Source organism: Giraffa tippelskirchi, chromosome 4 (assembly GCF_054371585.1).
Source record: "Giraffa tippelskirchi isolate mGirTip1 chromosome 4, T2T-mGirTip1v1.2.pri, whole genome shotgun sequence".
Taxonomy (NCBI): domain Eukaryota; kingdom Metazoa; phylum Chordata; class Mammalia; order Artiodactyla; family Giraffidae; genus Giraffa; species Giraffa tippelskirchi.
Genome location: NC_137278.1, coordinates 58,364,089 through 58,380,300, shown reverse-complemented (window position 1 = coordinate 58,380,300; position 16,212 = coordinate 58,364,089). Strand labels below are relative to the sequence as shown.

General features: G+C 48.0%; 1 protein-coding gene across 4 annotated transcripts in view; it reads right to left on the bottom strand.

Moving 5' to 3' along the window:
* The window catches only part of LIMS1 (LIM zinc finger domain containing 1), a 79,610-nt gene extending 63,731 nt beyond the window's left edge, over window positions 1-15,879 (bottom strand). For 3 of the 4 annotated variants that reach the window (XM_081593019.1, XM_081593015.1, XM_081593013.1), the window contains exon 1: window positions 15,766-15,879. In XM_081593019.1, the coding sequence (XP_081449145.1) occupies window positions 15,766-15,797 (32 nt within the window). In that variant the 5' untranslated portion in view covers window positions 15,798-15,879. Of the gene's footprint in view, window positions 1-4,925; window positions 5,054-6,109; window positions 6,210-15,765 lie in introns of those variants that run through there. The other variant, XM_081593016.1, reaches the window with a different exon arrangement.
* Window positions 15,880-16,212: the final 333 nt, after the last annotated feature.

Here is a 16,212-nt window from a genome sequence, read left to right as displayed (position 1 = left end):
GTCACAACGTTTCAGAGAAACACCATGACACACTTGGCAGAGCAGGAGTTAGAGCCCCATCAGCTCAGCCCCTCGTCGGGTGCCCAGGTTAAGCTGCAGTCCGGGTGCAGACTCCCCATCTCTATGAATGAGGGAGTAAATAACACATGTCCTATGACGCTGGCCTGAAGCTTACAGGAGAACTGCCAACACATAAGACCTGCACAGCTGGATGGTGGTCCCACCCGCAAGGGCTGCATCTGTGTATCACATCATCAGAGCTGCCCCCGTCCTCATGAAGGAGAGGCTCCCTGAGCCGAGTCCTTCCCACTCCGGGTGACCTGCCAGGAGTCCTCATGGGAAGGGCTGTGATCCCCACTCTGCTCACGAGGAACCTGGCTGGAGCAGGGTTGTCGTTGTTCAGTTGCTAAGTCTTGTCTGACTCTTGAGACCATGAACTGCAGCAGGCCAGGCTTCCCTGTTCTTCATCATCTCCCAGAGAAATGGTAGTTGTATTCCCCTTGCCAGTGAAAACTCTACGTGATGTCCATTCCAGTGTGAGAGAACCTAAAACCCTGTGACCTCCTGTCCTTCACAGACAGGAGCCAGGGCTGGTGGTGACAAAACAAAGCTGAGGACATGGAAACAGAAGGGGCATAATATAGAAACGGGCCACAGGACAGTCTCCTAAAGGTCAGTTACATAATCAGACAGAATACCAGACCACCTGACCTGCCTCTTGAGAAATCTGTATGCAGGTCAGGAAGCAAGTTAGAACTGGACATGGAACAACACTCGTTCCAAATAGGAAAAGGAGTACGTCAAGGCTGTGTATTGTCACCTTGCTTATTCAACTTATATATATGCAGAGTACATCATGAGAAACGCTGGGCTGGAGGACGCACAAGCTGGAATCAAGATTGCCGGGAGAAATATCAATAACCTCAGATATGCAGATGACACCACCCTCATGGCAGAAAGTGAAGAAGAACTAAAGAGCCTCTTGATGAAAGTGAAAGAAGAGAGTGAAAAAGTTGGCTTAAAGCTAACATTCAAAAAACTAAGATCATGGCATCTGGTCCCATCACTTCATGGAAAATAGATGGGGAAACAGTGGCTGACTTTATTTTTCTGGGCTCCAAAATCACTGCTGATGGTGATTGCAGCCATGAAATTAAAAGATGCTTACTCCTTGGAAGGAAAGTCATAACCAACCTAGACAGCATATTAAAAAGCAGAGACATTACTTTGTTAACAAAGGTCCATCTAGTCAAGGCTATGGTTTTTCCAGTAGTCATGTATGGATGTGAGAGTTGGACTATAAAGAAAGTTGAGCACTGAAGAATTGATGCTTTTGAACTGTGGTGTTGGAGAAGACTCTTGAGAGTCCCTTGGACTGCAAGGAGATCCAACCAGTCCATCCTAAAGGAGATCAGTCCTGGGTGTTCATTGGTAGGACTGATGTTGAAGCTGAAACTCCAATACTTTGGCCACCTCATGCGAAGAGCTGACTCATTTGAAAAGACCCTGATGCTGGGAAAGGATTGAAGGTGGGAGGAGGAGGGGACGACAGAGGATGAGATGGTTGGATGGCATCATCAACTCAATGGACATGGGTTTGGGTAAACTCCAGAAGTTGGTGATGGACAGGGAGGCCTGGTGTGCTGCAGTTCATGGGGTTGCAAAGAGTCAGACACGACTGAGCGACTGAACTGAACTGAACTGAAGAAAGATAATTTTTACATTTACAATCTACGTTTCCCAAAACTGGTTTAAAAGGCTATCTAATCTCAGGCCTATCTTCTTATATATATATTTATTTACTTGGCTGGTCTAGATCTTAATTGTGGCATGTGGGATCTAGTTCCCTGACCAGGAATTGAACCCATGCCCCCTGCATTGGTAGCTCAGAATCTCAGCCACTGTACCACCATGAAGTCCCCTCAGGCTTTTCTTCAAAGGAGCTCACTGTTGTTGTTTACTTGCTAAGTCAAGTCTAACTCTTGGCAACCCTATGGACTTTGCCCACCAGGCTCCTAAGTCCATGGGATTTCCCAGGAAGAATACTGGAATGGGTTGCCATTTCCTTTTCCAGGGGATCTTCAAGGATTGAACCTTCATCTCCTGCATTGGCAGGCAGGTTCTTTACCACTGAGCCACCAGGGAAGCCCCTCAAACAAGGTGAGGCCCTCCTAAACACTCATTTTCATACTTAGCTGTCTTTCAAAGCAGTTTTAATTCTAAGACAACATATTTCTTGGGCTTCCCTCATAGCTCAGTTCGTAAAGAATCCACCTGCAATGCAGGAGACCCTGGTTTGACTCCTGGGTCGGGAAGATCCGCTGGAGAAGATCCTGCTACCCATTCCAGTATTCTCGGGCTTCCCTTGTGGCTCAGCTGGTAAAGAATCTGCCCACAATGCAGGAGACATGGGTTTGATGCTGGGTTGGGAAGATCCCCTGGAGAAGGGAAAGGCTACCTACCCACTCCAGTATTCTGGCCTGGAGAATTCCATGGACTGTATAGTCCATGGGGTCGCAAAGAATTGGACACGACTGAGTGACTTTCACTTTCTTTCAACGTATTTCTTACTTCTTTCTCCAACTAAGATAGAAAAGAGCCAATCAATGCCCTCTGTGATGCTAAAAGATGAAATCATATTGCCAACTGCACTGAATCTGAGACCTCTGCCCCCATCATGCATTAGAGCATCCATTGCCCATCACCTGCCAGAGACGCATCACCTAACGAGACAACATCACTAAGCATCTTCCGTGCCTGTAGTGTAGACAGGGTCCCCCAGCAGCCCAGGACACAGGCTGAGCTGAAAGTGAAACCATGAACCTCAGACTAGGGCTCAAACACACTTAGCTGGGAGTCCAGCCCAACCTAAACCCTGATTGGGGCTTGAACCTGCGGTCTTTCAACTGGGATCACACACCTCATTTCAACACTTAATGAAGCTCAGGTTCTGGATGTCTCATCACAGAATTCAGTGAGAGACAAAGTCTAGGTAAGAAGAGGATTCATTTAGAAACACACTCCACAGATGGAGTGCAGACCACCTCAGAAGGTGAGAGTGGCCCCAAAATATGGTGTGGTTAGTTTTCATGGGCTGGGTAGTTTCATAGGCTAATGAGTGGGAGGATTATTTCAACTATTTTGGGGAAGGGTCGGGGATTTCCAGGGATTGGGCTACTGCCCCCTTTTGATATTTGGTGGTCATCCTGACAACTGTCATGGTGCCTGGGTGTGTCAGTAAGTCTGCTCAGGTGTTACAGTGAGCGTACACTGAGGCTCAAGGTCTAGTGGAAGTCAACTCATCTGCTATCTTGGACCTTTTTGGTTCTAATCAGTTTATGTCGCCTCCTCAGGGTATGTCATTCTTTCACAGGTTGCAACCTGCTCCCTCCCCATTTTAGGAGGAGGTCAGAGGTCAATCCAGTCACAAGCAGCCCTGGGTGTAGACAGATGGGGCTGGAGAGCTCAGGGCTCCAGCCCAGCACAGGCCTTCAGAAGCTCTGGCTCCTCCTTGGGGGCCACACGGAGCTCTGTCCATCCCTTCTCGTGAGCCCGGGGGTCAGGCTCGTCAGAACAAGAGCTGGGCCATTGGCGATGCTGTCACCCATGCCTCCTCCTGGGAAGGAGGTCAGGGGTCAGGGAGGGGAGGTCACAGTCATTGACGGGACGGATGGTAAAGGCTTCACCAAAGAGGCCATGTCTGAGAAAGACCCTAGGGGTAGTGGAGTGGGCCCTGTGGTCACCTTGGACTGAGTGACAGCTGGTGAGAGGTTCTGGGTTGGGGGCCTAGCTGGTGAGCTGGAGAAACTGCAGGGATGCAGACATGGCCAGAGTGGCATGGACAGGGCTGGATACAGGGTGGGGCGGGGGTGCCCCATCGCTGTGAAGACCAGGGCTGTTTTTGGGTCAGGAGATACCCACAGAGGCCTCTGAGCTTGGGGACAGGGTGGGACTCTGGCTTTAAGGAGACCAATCTAGCTGAGGTTTGAACAGCTGAGTGGGATGGGGGCGGGGAGCTAGGAGGAAGGTGGTGGTAGGGGGGAGGTCAGGAGGCAGATTCCACAATCCAGGTGCTGGTGATTGGACTTCATCATGACTTGGCATTTATTCACTTGGGGCAGAGGTGAGCCATGCCCAGGAAAGGCACTGTGGCATTCCTCAGCCCACCTCCTCCATGACCATCTGGTGTGAGCCCCAGGTGTGGGGGCAAGGCAGGTGAGGACCGGGCTCCATCGCTCTACTGGATCCCCAGCACCTGGGAGGGGCCCTGGTAGGAAGGTCTGGAGAATAAATGACCACTGAATAATGGCTCTCAAGGCTGATGTAGTGTCAAACCATTTATAAATGTTTGCCTGTTTGTGCCACTGCTGGTCTAGTCACAACCTAAAAGCTGAGAGTTACATTTTATTCTGTGGGAAGTTTTTAGGACTTCAAGCCAAGCGACAGCATCTCAAGTGACCCTGAGAGAACTGCTCTGAGAAGGTGAGGGGAAGAGCCAGATTATATAGAAGTTTTTGCAACAAAGGGAAGGTAGTCTGAACGTCAGAAGATGCTTGTTAATTAAAGAAAACCAGATGTCCCAAGTTAAAGAATTCAGCAATTTTCTGTGTATGGGAAGATGCAAGAGTCTGGGTTCAAAATGAAATCATTCCTTTGACATCACCTCTGCTCTCTGGGGCCAGTATCCTGTGTTTTCCTCTCTCTTTTTTCCAAAGTCTTTATTCAATTTGTTACAATATTGTGTCTGTTTTATGTTTATGTTTTGGTTTTTTGGCTGCTAGGCACCTGGGATCTTGGCTCACTGACCAGAGATGGAACCCGCCCCACCCTTCCCCTCCCCTCTTGGAAGGTGAAGTCCTAACCACTGGGCTACCAGAGAAGTCCCTATCCTGTGTGTTCATGTCCTGAGCGTCCTCAGGGCTCACCATGGAGAGTGGCTGCAGTCTGATCGCTGACGGATGGCAGGTGTTCTTTCCTTCCTGTGTTCCCTCGGGCTCACTGGCTCACCACCCGTGATGGCTGCAATCACTGATGACTGTGACATCCTTGTTTACTGATATGGCAGGAGACATTCCATTTCTCACCAAGGTACACACATGCACACTCATGCACACACGTGCATATACACGCACACAGGCACATGCACATGTACATAAGCATACACATGAACACGTGCACATGCACACATGTACACACACATGCACACACAGCTCACAAGCACGTGCAGAAGGGGATTCCACATCCTGCAGCAAGCACTTCACAGAACGAACTCTACTCCACAGACGCAGCACTTGAGGGTGGAGAGTGACAGGCTAGGTTAAAAGCAAAGTGATTTTAAACGTCAAGAGCGGGATTCCTCCTCAGAGGTCAGCACCACCACACCCTCTCACAATCTGGAGGTCAAGCCTAACCGAATACAAACCAACAGTCTGCTGCAAAATAAGAGTAATGGTTGGCAAACATAAGATGGAAAGTTTTATTTTCTTCCTTCCTGTGGAACAGAAGCTAATACTGATCACAGCAAATTACAATCAACTCATATATACAGACTAAGAAACCAGAAGGAGCTTCTTTGACTGGGTGCATGAGCCCCCGGGGACCACACACTGGGTATCTCAGACACTTGGAAGCTGTTGAGGACACTTAGAAACTCTCAGGACCAATGTCCACGTTGTCCAGGAGGGTGTCCGTCATGGCTGCGAAGGCGGGATCACCACAGGGTCTCCACCTGCATAGACTCTGAGCCGAGGCCAGTCTGGGTGTGGAGGCCAAACCACACAGGATAGCTTCCATAGGAGAGTGAGCTCAATCTCCCCGAGGGTGGGACCCAAGCACTGCGTCAGGCAGCCTGGCAGGGCAGCTGCCATGTCTTTTTCCTACCGTTAAATGTGTCCCTAACAGTCTCCTCACAGCTGATGTCAAAGAGTGTTTGCCTCAATTACCTGCTGCAGACTAAGCCCGTTTGTCACATTAAAAAATAAAACAAACATGAGAAATGCCAGAACAACAGAGGCAGTGAAGACTGTGAAAACCCAGTGGGCTCTGCTGGGCTGTTAGCAGGGAGCCAACAATCCCAGGACAGGAAGGGCAATCACTGCATCTAGATTACCTGCCCTGCTGGTAGGGGTCAAGAATGCTGCAGTGAGATGTCCTCCAGCTCCTGCCCGTTTCTGAGGTGTCTAATGGCCCGAGGTTACTCTTCTTTGCTGGGAAGTGTTAACAGAACAGTAAGATCTTGTATTTTACATCTCTATTTCATTAAACATTCAGCCCTTTGTTCTGTATGGGTCATTAAGGAATCGTGTTTACTGACAGAAATAAACCAGTTCTTTTTCAAACACACAAAAAGTTGGGGCCCTGGACACTGGCAAGCTCATGAAGCATTTTACACTTCAAACTTGGAAACTTTAACTTACAAAAACTACCTACTCTCTGATTTTGATGAAAGAGGATAATATATATGAAACTGACAGGGTTAATTTGTATACTCCAGGTGGATAGTGTCAGAATTGAATTAAACAGCAGGGCAAACTGTAGTACAAGTAAGGCTGCATTTCACGTCACATTCTCGTCTCATTCAGAATTACTTTCTTGGGTTTGATTTACAGAAGTGGAAATTCTGAATTACAAGTTATAAATCATTTCAGACTTGATACATACTGCCAAATTGTTTTCCTAACAAATTTTACCAATATATCTTCACACCTGTGACATAAGGTAACTATGTTACAAACTTTACCAGTGATATAAGGTAACTATGTTTTTTTTTTAAGGTAATTATGTTTTTAACAAGATCTGCTAATACTGTAAAACTGATAGTATCTATTTTAATATGCATGTCTGATGAATCGCTAATCATGCTGCAACACGTTTTGTACTTTTGTACATTAATTTTATTTCCCTGTTTGTTTCTATTTTGTTACATTTTCTCTGTCCATATTCTTTCCCCTACACACATACTAGGTGTTCATATTCTGATCAACTCATAATACTAATGCTTTCTATCTTGTTTTGTTGCAAATGTTTTTCCCAATCTGTTTTGTTTTTAATTTTCAGAAATTTATTCTCCTTCCAATAAACCTTTCCTTTTGGTTCTTAAAACTTCTGAATTTAAAAAGTACTTCTCATTCTAGGAATCTGAGAAACATTCCTATTACATTTTCATGTTTATCTGGCTGGATTTTATACGTAACTATTAAATATTATCCATCTAGAATTTCTGCTGATGTAAAATGAGACTCTAAGGCAATAAACTGGCTTTCCCCCCTAACTGCTAACAAAGGATCTCACTGTTTTATGGCACTTAAAGGAATAAGTTTCCTCTTTTCCCCTGAAAATCCGTTATGCCAGACTCTGTGTGATGAGCCGCGATGGGTATAGACAGAAAACATGGCTCCTCCCACCCCCACTTTCCTCCCTTCAGGAAGCAGCTCTCTGCAGTTCTTGCCCCTTTATTCCTCCAAAGAAAGAAACATCAGGACAATTCTACCAATTTCACCAAAAGACTCCACCTGGAATTCTGATTAACGGTACTGAAATTAAATATTAATATAGAAACTGAAAAGGTTCACAGGAAAAACTGTTAACGTTTCACCCGGAAAATATCACCCCTACCCCTGGAAGCCTCGCTGGTGCGGAGTGGCACCTCCTCAGGTCAGAGAACTGTTCCCGTGCTAACCCCAGGAAAGGGGGAATACTGAAACACTGCACAGAGTTACTGAAATCACATGGAGTTAAAATAAGCCTTCAAATTGATTTTAACGCCAAGTAAAGCCATCTTTATTAGCATTTACTCAGGAGTGACTTTATGGCAACATTTAAAGAGCTCTGTTTCACTAAGCCAAAAAGAATACACACCAAATAAAACATGACACCATCATTTATTCATTTGACAAGTACTTCCTGAGTGCTTCCTGTGAGCTCCGCACTGTCCATGGGCGTGGCATACACAGGACTCTCTACAGCACCGGTAGCTTTTGTGGACAATGCTGCATTGTTAGAATGTAAACTCTTTATCAAAATGCATCTAACAGACCCAACCTCAGACTTTGACTTGCATCCCCGGATTTGTTCAGCTAATCTCCAGGAATGCTTCCTCCTGGGAAGCTCAATTAGCCTGACTGTGCAGAAGAAAGCTTAACTGCTAAAAAGTTCCCAAGCCTCGGGTCCCTGGAGCTCCATCACCCACTTAATCTGCATCTGGCGAAGCCCCACATTCCAGAAACTGTCACCACAACTTCCTTCATAGAAAGCGTCTCAATGACCAAACACATCATCAGAAAGAGATGTGGGTGTGTGTTTATTTTAAAAGTCAAAAGGGTTCAAGATGGGAAAACACTTCTTTTTAAGTCTGGTCTCACGGTCTCCAGATGACCTTTGTGGGAAAACTGAGACCTCTGAAATTTTGAGGAATCGCTGGAACTTTTTTTGTCTTTTGTCAAATTCAATGGACAGCTATGTAATACAGTTAAAGCATCACTTTCCACATTTCACTGCTGTCCTTTGTCGTCACCAGTAAACCGGGAGAGGGGAAAGCACCTGAGCAGGGCTGGGAGGCCCAGGTCTGAAGCAGAGAAGCAGAAGTCTCGTAGCCTGTGTACAAGTACCCATGCTACACACTCTGTCAACAGTATCCAGAAACTGCCTCCAGTAGACATCTGCAGATGCCTTGAGCTTTGGGCAGCTGGCAAATACCCAAAGACAAAAAGTGCTTTCATTTCCTGGTGTGGGTAGGCCAGCATTGGGAAAAAAAAAAAAAAAAAAAGGACATTAAGTCCAGAATCAGCATTAAATTATTTCAGACACTAGCATGGCACCCAGTTCAAAGTTACATCACTGCAATTCTGGTCTGGCTTACAAGACAGATAACCTAGTGTTCTATACACATATATTTTTAAAAGTTTTTATATTTTTTTCATCATTATTCTCAAACATGTAAGTATAGTCAGTTGCCCGAAATGGGCTAAGTGCTAACAGAACCTTCCAGATTCCAGTCGGAGCTAAAGCGCTTCTTTTCTTAGACTCATTTTTGAAAACAGAGAACCAGTCTCAGCTATGTTTACAAAGAATCCATGGCTGTTGCAAAAACATCACTGCCCACACTTGGAAAACTGAGTCTGCTGGTGTGCTGGGTGAGTTACCCCAGCTCAAGATTCTAATGAAGACTGCACTCTGTTCCCTCACACACGTCCCACTGTGACAAGCCCACGCTGCATGCCAAAAAGACAGCAATTCTGGCAGCACAGTGTCAGCAACCGAGGGAAGTGGTGTATTCCGGTGTGGGCCCCAACTAAACGGCGATGTTCCAGACACCACTTTCCCACACACTCTCTGAATGAGAAAATTAGCAAGTAGTGAGTGAATACTTACTTTGTTCTATAATTTCCTATTAGAATATCGGACAGAGGCATTCAACTTGAGCCTGAGGAATCGGGCTCAGTTTTTAATCTAAATTCAAACATCCGAAGAATAAACGTAAGCTGGAAGGAAACTGTAAGTCAGAGGCCTGAGGTCCCTTCTGTAATCCCATGCTTATTAGCAGGCTCGTGTTCATCTGTTTCCGCATCAGCCTCCAGGAGCCCAAGGCTGAGAACTGCTTTTTGCGAGGCTGTCGAGGCATGGGGGGTGGGGGGTTGGGGGAGCCCGCAGCACCGATCTCTCACCATTGTGTTCCAAAGATGTGAGGAAGATCCGCGGGGTCATCACATCCTGCCACGCTGTCCTCCGAGGGTGACAGGAGGATGCTGGCACCTCCCCCTGAGGGTCATCACCTGGACCTGGCCTGGCCGGGCTCAGGGTTCACGGTGTGCCTGGTCCCCACCGTGTCACTGTGGAACACGGGGGTGAGGCTTACGTGTGACATGGACAATGTGCTTCTTTGAGCTCAAGTCTCCCATCCAGCAGGAGGCAAAGGGGCCAGGTGCTCAAGATGAAACACACACCCCAAGTTCAAGTGAAGAAGGTGATCTGACACATCCTCCAGCTGGGCCTCGAGTGTGAGATCTATAACCTCCATGTTCAGAAGGAAGGGCCATCTGGCAGTGAGACAATGCAGCCCCTCATGACCGCCACACTCAGGGCATGACTACCAACCACGTGAAGAGGACACCCTGACACCCAGGAGAAGCAGGAGCCTTGGCCTCGTCTGAATGGGAGGGGACACAGGGAGGGGACACCGGAGTAGGGGATGTGGGAAGGGGACGAGGCTGGGCATCAACCTCGGCTCATCTCACCCCAACCCTGTGATGCAGTGGCTTGCCAATCTCCTGCCCTGTTTCCATCTGTAAAGTGGGCATAAAAGCCCTGCCTCAAAGTGCAGCCATGTAAGATTTGTGAAATAGATGTTTAACACCTTAAAGTACTTGTGTAACCACAGGTTATTAATAAAAGGTAGTTATTAGTAAGAAAGTTTCCAAAAGGGTGGCCCAGGCATGAGAAGAAATAATCTAACAGGGATGGCTGAGCACCTCTGAATTTCTCCCCAGAGGTCCCTGGACGCCAGGTCTCTGCCACTGGGATGTCACACATTGCAGAGTTCAGCTAAACCACGTATGCAGGACAGCTTCTCTCACCCCAAGTCTTGTGACTTTATTGAAAGTTTGTCACAGGCATCCAGCAGAGCCAGCTGTGGACTCGTCAATTCACTGATGACTGAAGAAAAGGAGAAATGAAGCCCATCTAAATCCAATTCGTTCTCTCGGGCATCTAACAAACCCGATGAAGATGTTCCTTTACTTCTAGAAGACTATGATTTGGCAGAAAAGATTAGATACAGATACAAGTAATTACAGGGCTTCCCAGGTGGCACCAGTGGTAAAGAGCCTGCCTGCTGAACCTGTTCAATCCCTGAGTCAGGAAGATCCCCTGGAGGAGGGCAGGGCAACCCACTCCAGTATTCTTGCCTGGAGAATCCCATGGATGGAGGAGCCTGGTGAGTGATTGTCCATAGGGTCACAAAGAGTTGGACACGACTGAAGTGACTGAGCGTGCACACACGAGTAACTACAACATAAAACACTAGATGGTAGTCACCCGAAGGAGGTCAAAGTGTTCTAGGAGGAAGGACAAGAGCTCTGAGCCCTGAGGCCCCAGCACAACCTCAATCCATGTCTCAGGAATTCAGCATCCAAGGGCCAAGCGGCCACTCTGCTTCAGTGGCCGAAAAGACACAGGAGAGGAAGGTTTTCCAGCCACGTGAACAGAGGCCCTGAGGTTGGGGGTGTGCAGGGTGCCTTTAGAGACAAGGGGCTGAGGGGGCTAACGACCAGCCAGAAGGTGACAAATAGCCTGAGTGCCAGGTGCGGGAGTCTGGACCTTATCTGACAGGCAGTCAGGAGTCTTCTTAACATTCTGAAAAGAGAGGTGACATGCCCAACGTGGTGCTCCAGGAAAACATGGAACTGACATGAAGGACAACACACTGAAAGATTCTCGAGAGCTGGGGCCATGTCCCAGCCCCTTCGAATCTCTGCGGCCACACCCACCCAGCACCTAAGAACCCGCTGCTGAGTCCTCCGTGTCGAGGAAGACGAGGACCCGCTAGCAGCCCAGACACCACCTACCATGTCCATGTGTCCACGTGTCCACATGCCCACTGCCCACATCCCCCAGGTGGGCCTATGCGGACAGCAACGCACCCAGCCTCAGGAGCAAAATCAAACACATGAAACACAACATAAGGACTACCACCCTTCCCCATGAGAAGGAGCCTACAATCTGTCTAAGCAACTGCTCAGACTCGTCCCCGAATGGATGTGCCAGAAGAGGAGCCCCCCAACAGGAAGGACTGTCAGGGTGGCCCTGTGAGAACAGCGTGTGGGGTGGGAGGAGACCCTGGCCTCCGGGAAGAAGTACCATGATCACTGGCACATGGGCCTCGGAACAGCAAGTCCCCAAGGATGCACTTCACAAATGGAATCGACTTGAAAGAGACTGACATCCGGGACTCTGTGACACAACAGCTCTGTGGTGACATAGAATAATCCATCCAGAAATGTCCAGAGTTATCCTGTTAACGTGGCTCGGATACATCAAAGTCTCACCTGGGTGGGGTGTCCCAGAGCCACGACCGTAGTACAGCCGGGAAATTTGAGTAAGACCCAGGGACTGCATGGCTGTTGACGCTGCAACTGGGATCACGTACCACAGCTTTGCAAAACTCTATCAATGGGGAAACTGGGTAAAGAATACACTAGTTCTTTCTCTATTATTTCTTGCACCTGCGTAGGATCTTACCTGACCCAGGAAAGTTACTTCAGTCCGGTGTGTCCCACACCAAGCTCCCCTAAGGGCATTCATGCTTGCCCCCCACCCTCTGCTTCCTCCCACAGGACACACTGTGCACAGCCCGCTGTGTTTGCAGCCTCCCAAACCGCAAGTCAAAAGTCACTGTGGACTCGCCAAGGCAAATAAGCTCCAACATGAAAAAGATGCAGGAAAATGAACCCCTCCCATGAGGTCCTGTGCGGAAACATCTGACGAGAGGAGGGGACATCTCATGAGGCGTAAGGCTGCTGGAGGGTCCACGGAATGTGGCAATGGGCACCCCAGCTCATGTTTCTCAAATAACTTAAAGCTTTAGGAAGACAACCTGGCCACAAGCCGGCGTGTAATGTAGAGGACATTCCTGTGGGTGGGAAACCACAGCTTAAAGCACAATTAGGAGAAATGTAAAATCGACGAATGGTTTGAGATGCTTCTCCTTCTACTTAAGTGCAGCCCTAGCTGAGAACATGACCTACACTGAGGTTTACTTAAACGATCCTCTGAGGAACAGACACAGGATTACTGAAAACAGAGGCTTCCGGGGAAAGCTCTGAGCTTCCATCATCAGCCTGGATCGGCTTCCCCCAACCTGTAGCCCCTGGGGCCTTAGGAGGGCAGGAAGATACTCCCCGCTTCGGGGAGGAAAGGGAAAGCCACCCACGTCAGCAGGAGAAAGAGCGTCCAGGAACTAGTTCAAGGGCGCCCCAAATGAAAGAGGGGTGATGACCGTGGTCCTCACATCCTAAGCCTGCAGGGTACATGACATCCAGGCAGAGCCATCTTCCCTACTGCCAACTTTTCACCAGTTAAACTAAGAGCATGGTTTCCTCACACACAAACAGGCACAGGGCAGTGAAGATCTGGAAGAAACCCCACCAGGGCATCACCCCTCTTCATGACACACTGGCATTGTGCCCCAGAAAAATCCTTCAAGGCAAAAGCTGTTTTTCCCATAGTGGTTCTTCAAGTCCCACTAAAACTCCTCCCAAACAGAAAGCACTCACTACAACAAGCACTCGACACTCACTTCTAAGAGAATTCTTCATAGATACTTCTTTTTAAATATTCCAAGTATCTCTACTTCCCTCCTGATTTCAGATGATGTTAACAGTGGTTCTCAAAGGGTGGTCTGGAAAACCTGGAGGGTTCCCAAGACCTTTTTAAGAAGCTTGGGGATCAAAACGCTTTCATAATAATGCCAAGAAGCTCCCGCTTCCACTGCAGGGGTTTGATCCTTGGTTGGGTAACTAAGATCCTGTATGCCACATGAAGGAAGCAGCCATAAATAAATGAATACATAAAAAATTAATAAAATAAAAAAATTGTTGTTGTTCTTTAGTCGCTAAGTCATGTCCAACTCTTTTGGGACCCCCTGGACTGTAGTCCACCAAGCTCCTCTGTCTATGGAATTTCCCAGGTGAGAATACTGGAGTGGGTTATCATTTCCTTCTCCAGGGGATCTTCATGGCTAAGAGATCAAACTCGTATCTCCTGCATTGCAAGAGGATTCTTTACTGCTGAGCCATGAGGGAAGCCCCCCCCAAAATATAATTATCTCAATAAAAGTTTCAAATAAAAAATGTACACCCATTTTCAAAGCAGCATTATTCACAATAATCAAAAGGTGGAAACAACCCAAGTGTCCACTGGAGGATGAGTGAATAAACAAATAAATGGTATAAACATACAATGGAATATTACTCAGTCTTAAAAAGAAAGGAAATTCTGACACACAATACTAAACGGATGAACCCTGAGGATGATATGCTGTGTGAAATAAGCCAGTCACAAAAGGCAAAGACAGGATGATTCTATTTACACGAGGTCCCTGGAATTGTCAAAATCAGAGACAGAAAATACGAGGGTGATGAGGGGCTGGAGGGAGAGGGGAATGGGAAGTTGTCTCATGAGTAGAGTTTCAGTTTTGCAAGGAAAAAGGGTTCTGGAGATAGACAGATGCTGGTGATGGTCACACAACACTACGAATGTACTTAGTACTAAAAAGAAAGAAAAAGGAAGGGACTGCTAAAGGAAAATTCAGGATAGCAATATGATGAGATCAGAAGAAAAACAAGGCTCTTAAAAGGACCTGCTTAGGGATTTCCCTGGTTGTCCAGTGGTTAAAACTCCGTAATCTCAATGCAGGGATGCAGGGGTGCAGGTTCGATCCCTGGTTACGGAACTAAGATCCTACATGTTGTGTGGTGCAGCCAAAGAAAATAAAGGGAGATGGTTATACTCAAGTCATATTGTACCCATTGTATTGTCATTCTTCATACCTTACATATATGTTAAAATTTGTATCCATTTAATTTTCAATAAATTTTTCTAGAAACAAAAAATTGTCCTTAATGAAGCAGTACCAATTATTGATGTTATTAAATCTCGACCTCTGACCTTCTGTTCTGTTTCTTGTGATGAATGAAGCACTTGGGCAGCTCACCATACTAGGACAATTGTCTGCAAGGCAACCAAGAGGGTGACCCAGGGACCACTCAATCAGACTCTTTTTTTTCATGGTCTACCGTTTTTACCAGAAAGAAAAAGAAACTATGGTTTTTAGACTAGCATTTGGCAGACATTTCTTGAAACTAAACAAAGCGAGTCTGTTACTTTGAAGAAAACAATTGACAAGTTTCCCACAATAAAAATCAAGCTTCCAACTGAGAATGAGAATGTTGGAAAACTTTCCACTGCCTGGAGCTTGAGAGAGAGTTTCAAACCTAAAGACCTTCTAAGGAGAGGATGGGAGGTGATATTAACAAATGTTATTTAGTGACACTGTATAAGGAGATGTGTCAACATTTGGAAGATCTGCCTAACTCAGTGAATGAACACTTCCAAACGAGGAACATGCCTGTTACAATGAGGAGCAAGCCCCTTTGAACTTCAGGGCCCGCAGAGAATTTCAGCGTCACCGCGAGTGAAAAGCTCCCAGTAAGACTGAGGACTCCACAGCGAACTCACGTTTAAGAAACATTAAGTTACCCAGTTTTGGAGTAACAACAGAAAATATCGCAACTACGTGAAAAGCTCCCTCTTCCAACCGCATCTCTGCGTAGGAGAGGATTTTCTTCGGCTTTCAAGCAAAACGGGCCGCAGCGGACTGAAGGCAGAACAGGCAGGGAAATGTACACATTTAGGAGATTTGCAAAATGTACGTCGCACTGAATTTTTTGTTAGGAAAATGCTATTTTCATGAAGCATGCGTTATACACGTTGAGATCACAGATTCATTTTACATTTAATGAATGAGTAAATATCCTTCAAGGTCTGTTCCGTTTCTAACCCGGTAAATCTCTAGCCTTGAGCTGTCCCCGCCCTCACGGACGCCTTCTGCGACCCGAGCCGGGCTAGGAGCGCCGGGCCGGGTCGCGGTCCACTCGGGCCCTGGGCTCTGCAGGCCTGTCCGCCCGCGTCGCAGGGAGGGGCCGCCCCGGCGGCAGCACCGCCGACGTGGCTGTGGCTCCGGCCTTGAGCTCACCGCCCGCGCGATCTTACCTGTTGGTCATTCCTGATGCCACGCCCAGCATCTCCGCGGCCCCGCGAACCCGCACCGCGTCCCCGCGCTGCTCCCGTCGCTGCCGCCGAGCCGCCGCCGCTCCTCCTCGCTGCGAGCCGGGGCAGGAAGGGGCGGGCCGGGGCCGCGAAGGCCACGCCCACCAAGAATCGGTCCCGCCCATCCTGGAACCGCCCCCGGAACCGCCCTCCCGGATGTTGGCCCCCGCCTCCAGATAGGCCCCGCCCCGCGCACCGAGGCCCCGCCCTGCCGGTGGAGGACACTGGCCAGGGGACCAGGGGCCCCATGCGGCGAGCAGGTTCTGGATCCGGGGCCGGTTCACCTTCCCTCGTGCTCCGCCGTCCCCACACCCCAATCCGTGGGCCGCGGAGGTGGCCGGTGTCGGTGGTGAGAAGTCATCTCCACTCTGACCAGGTCCTGGCGATGGG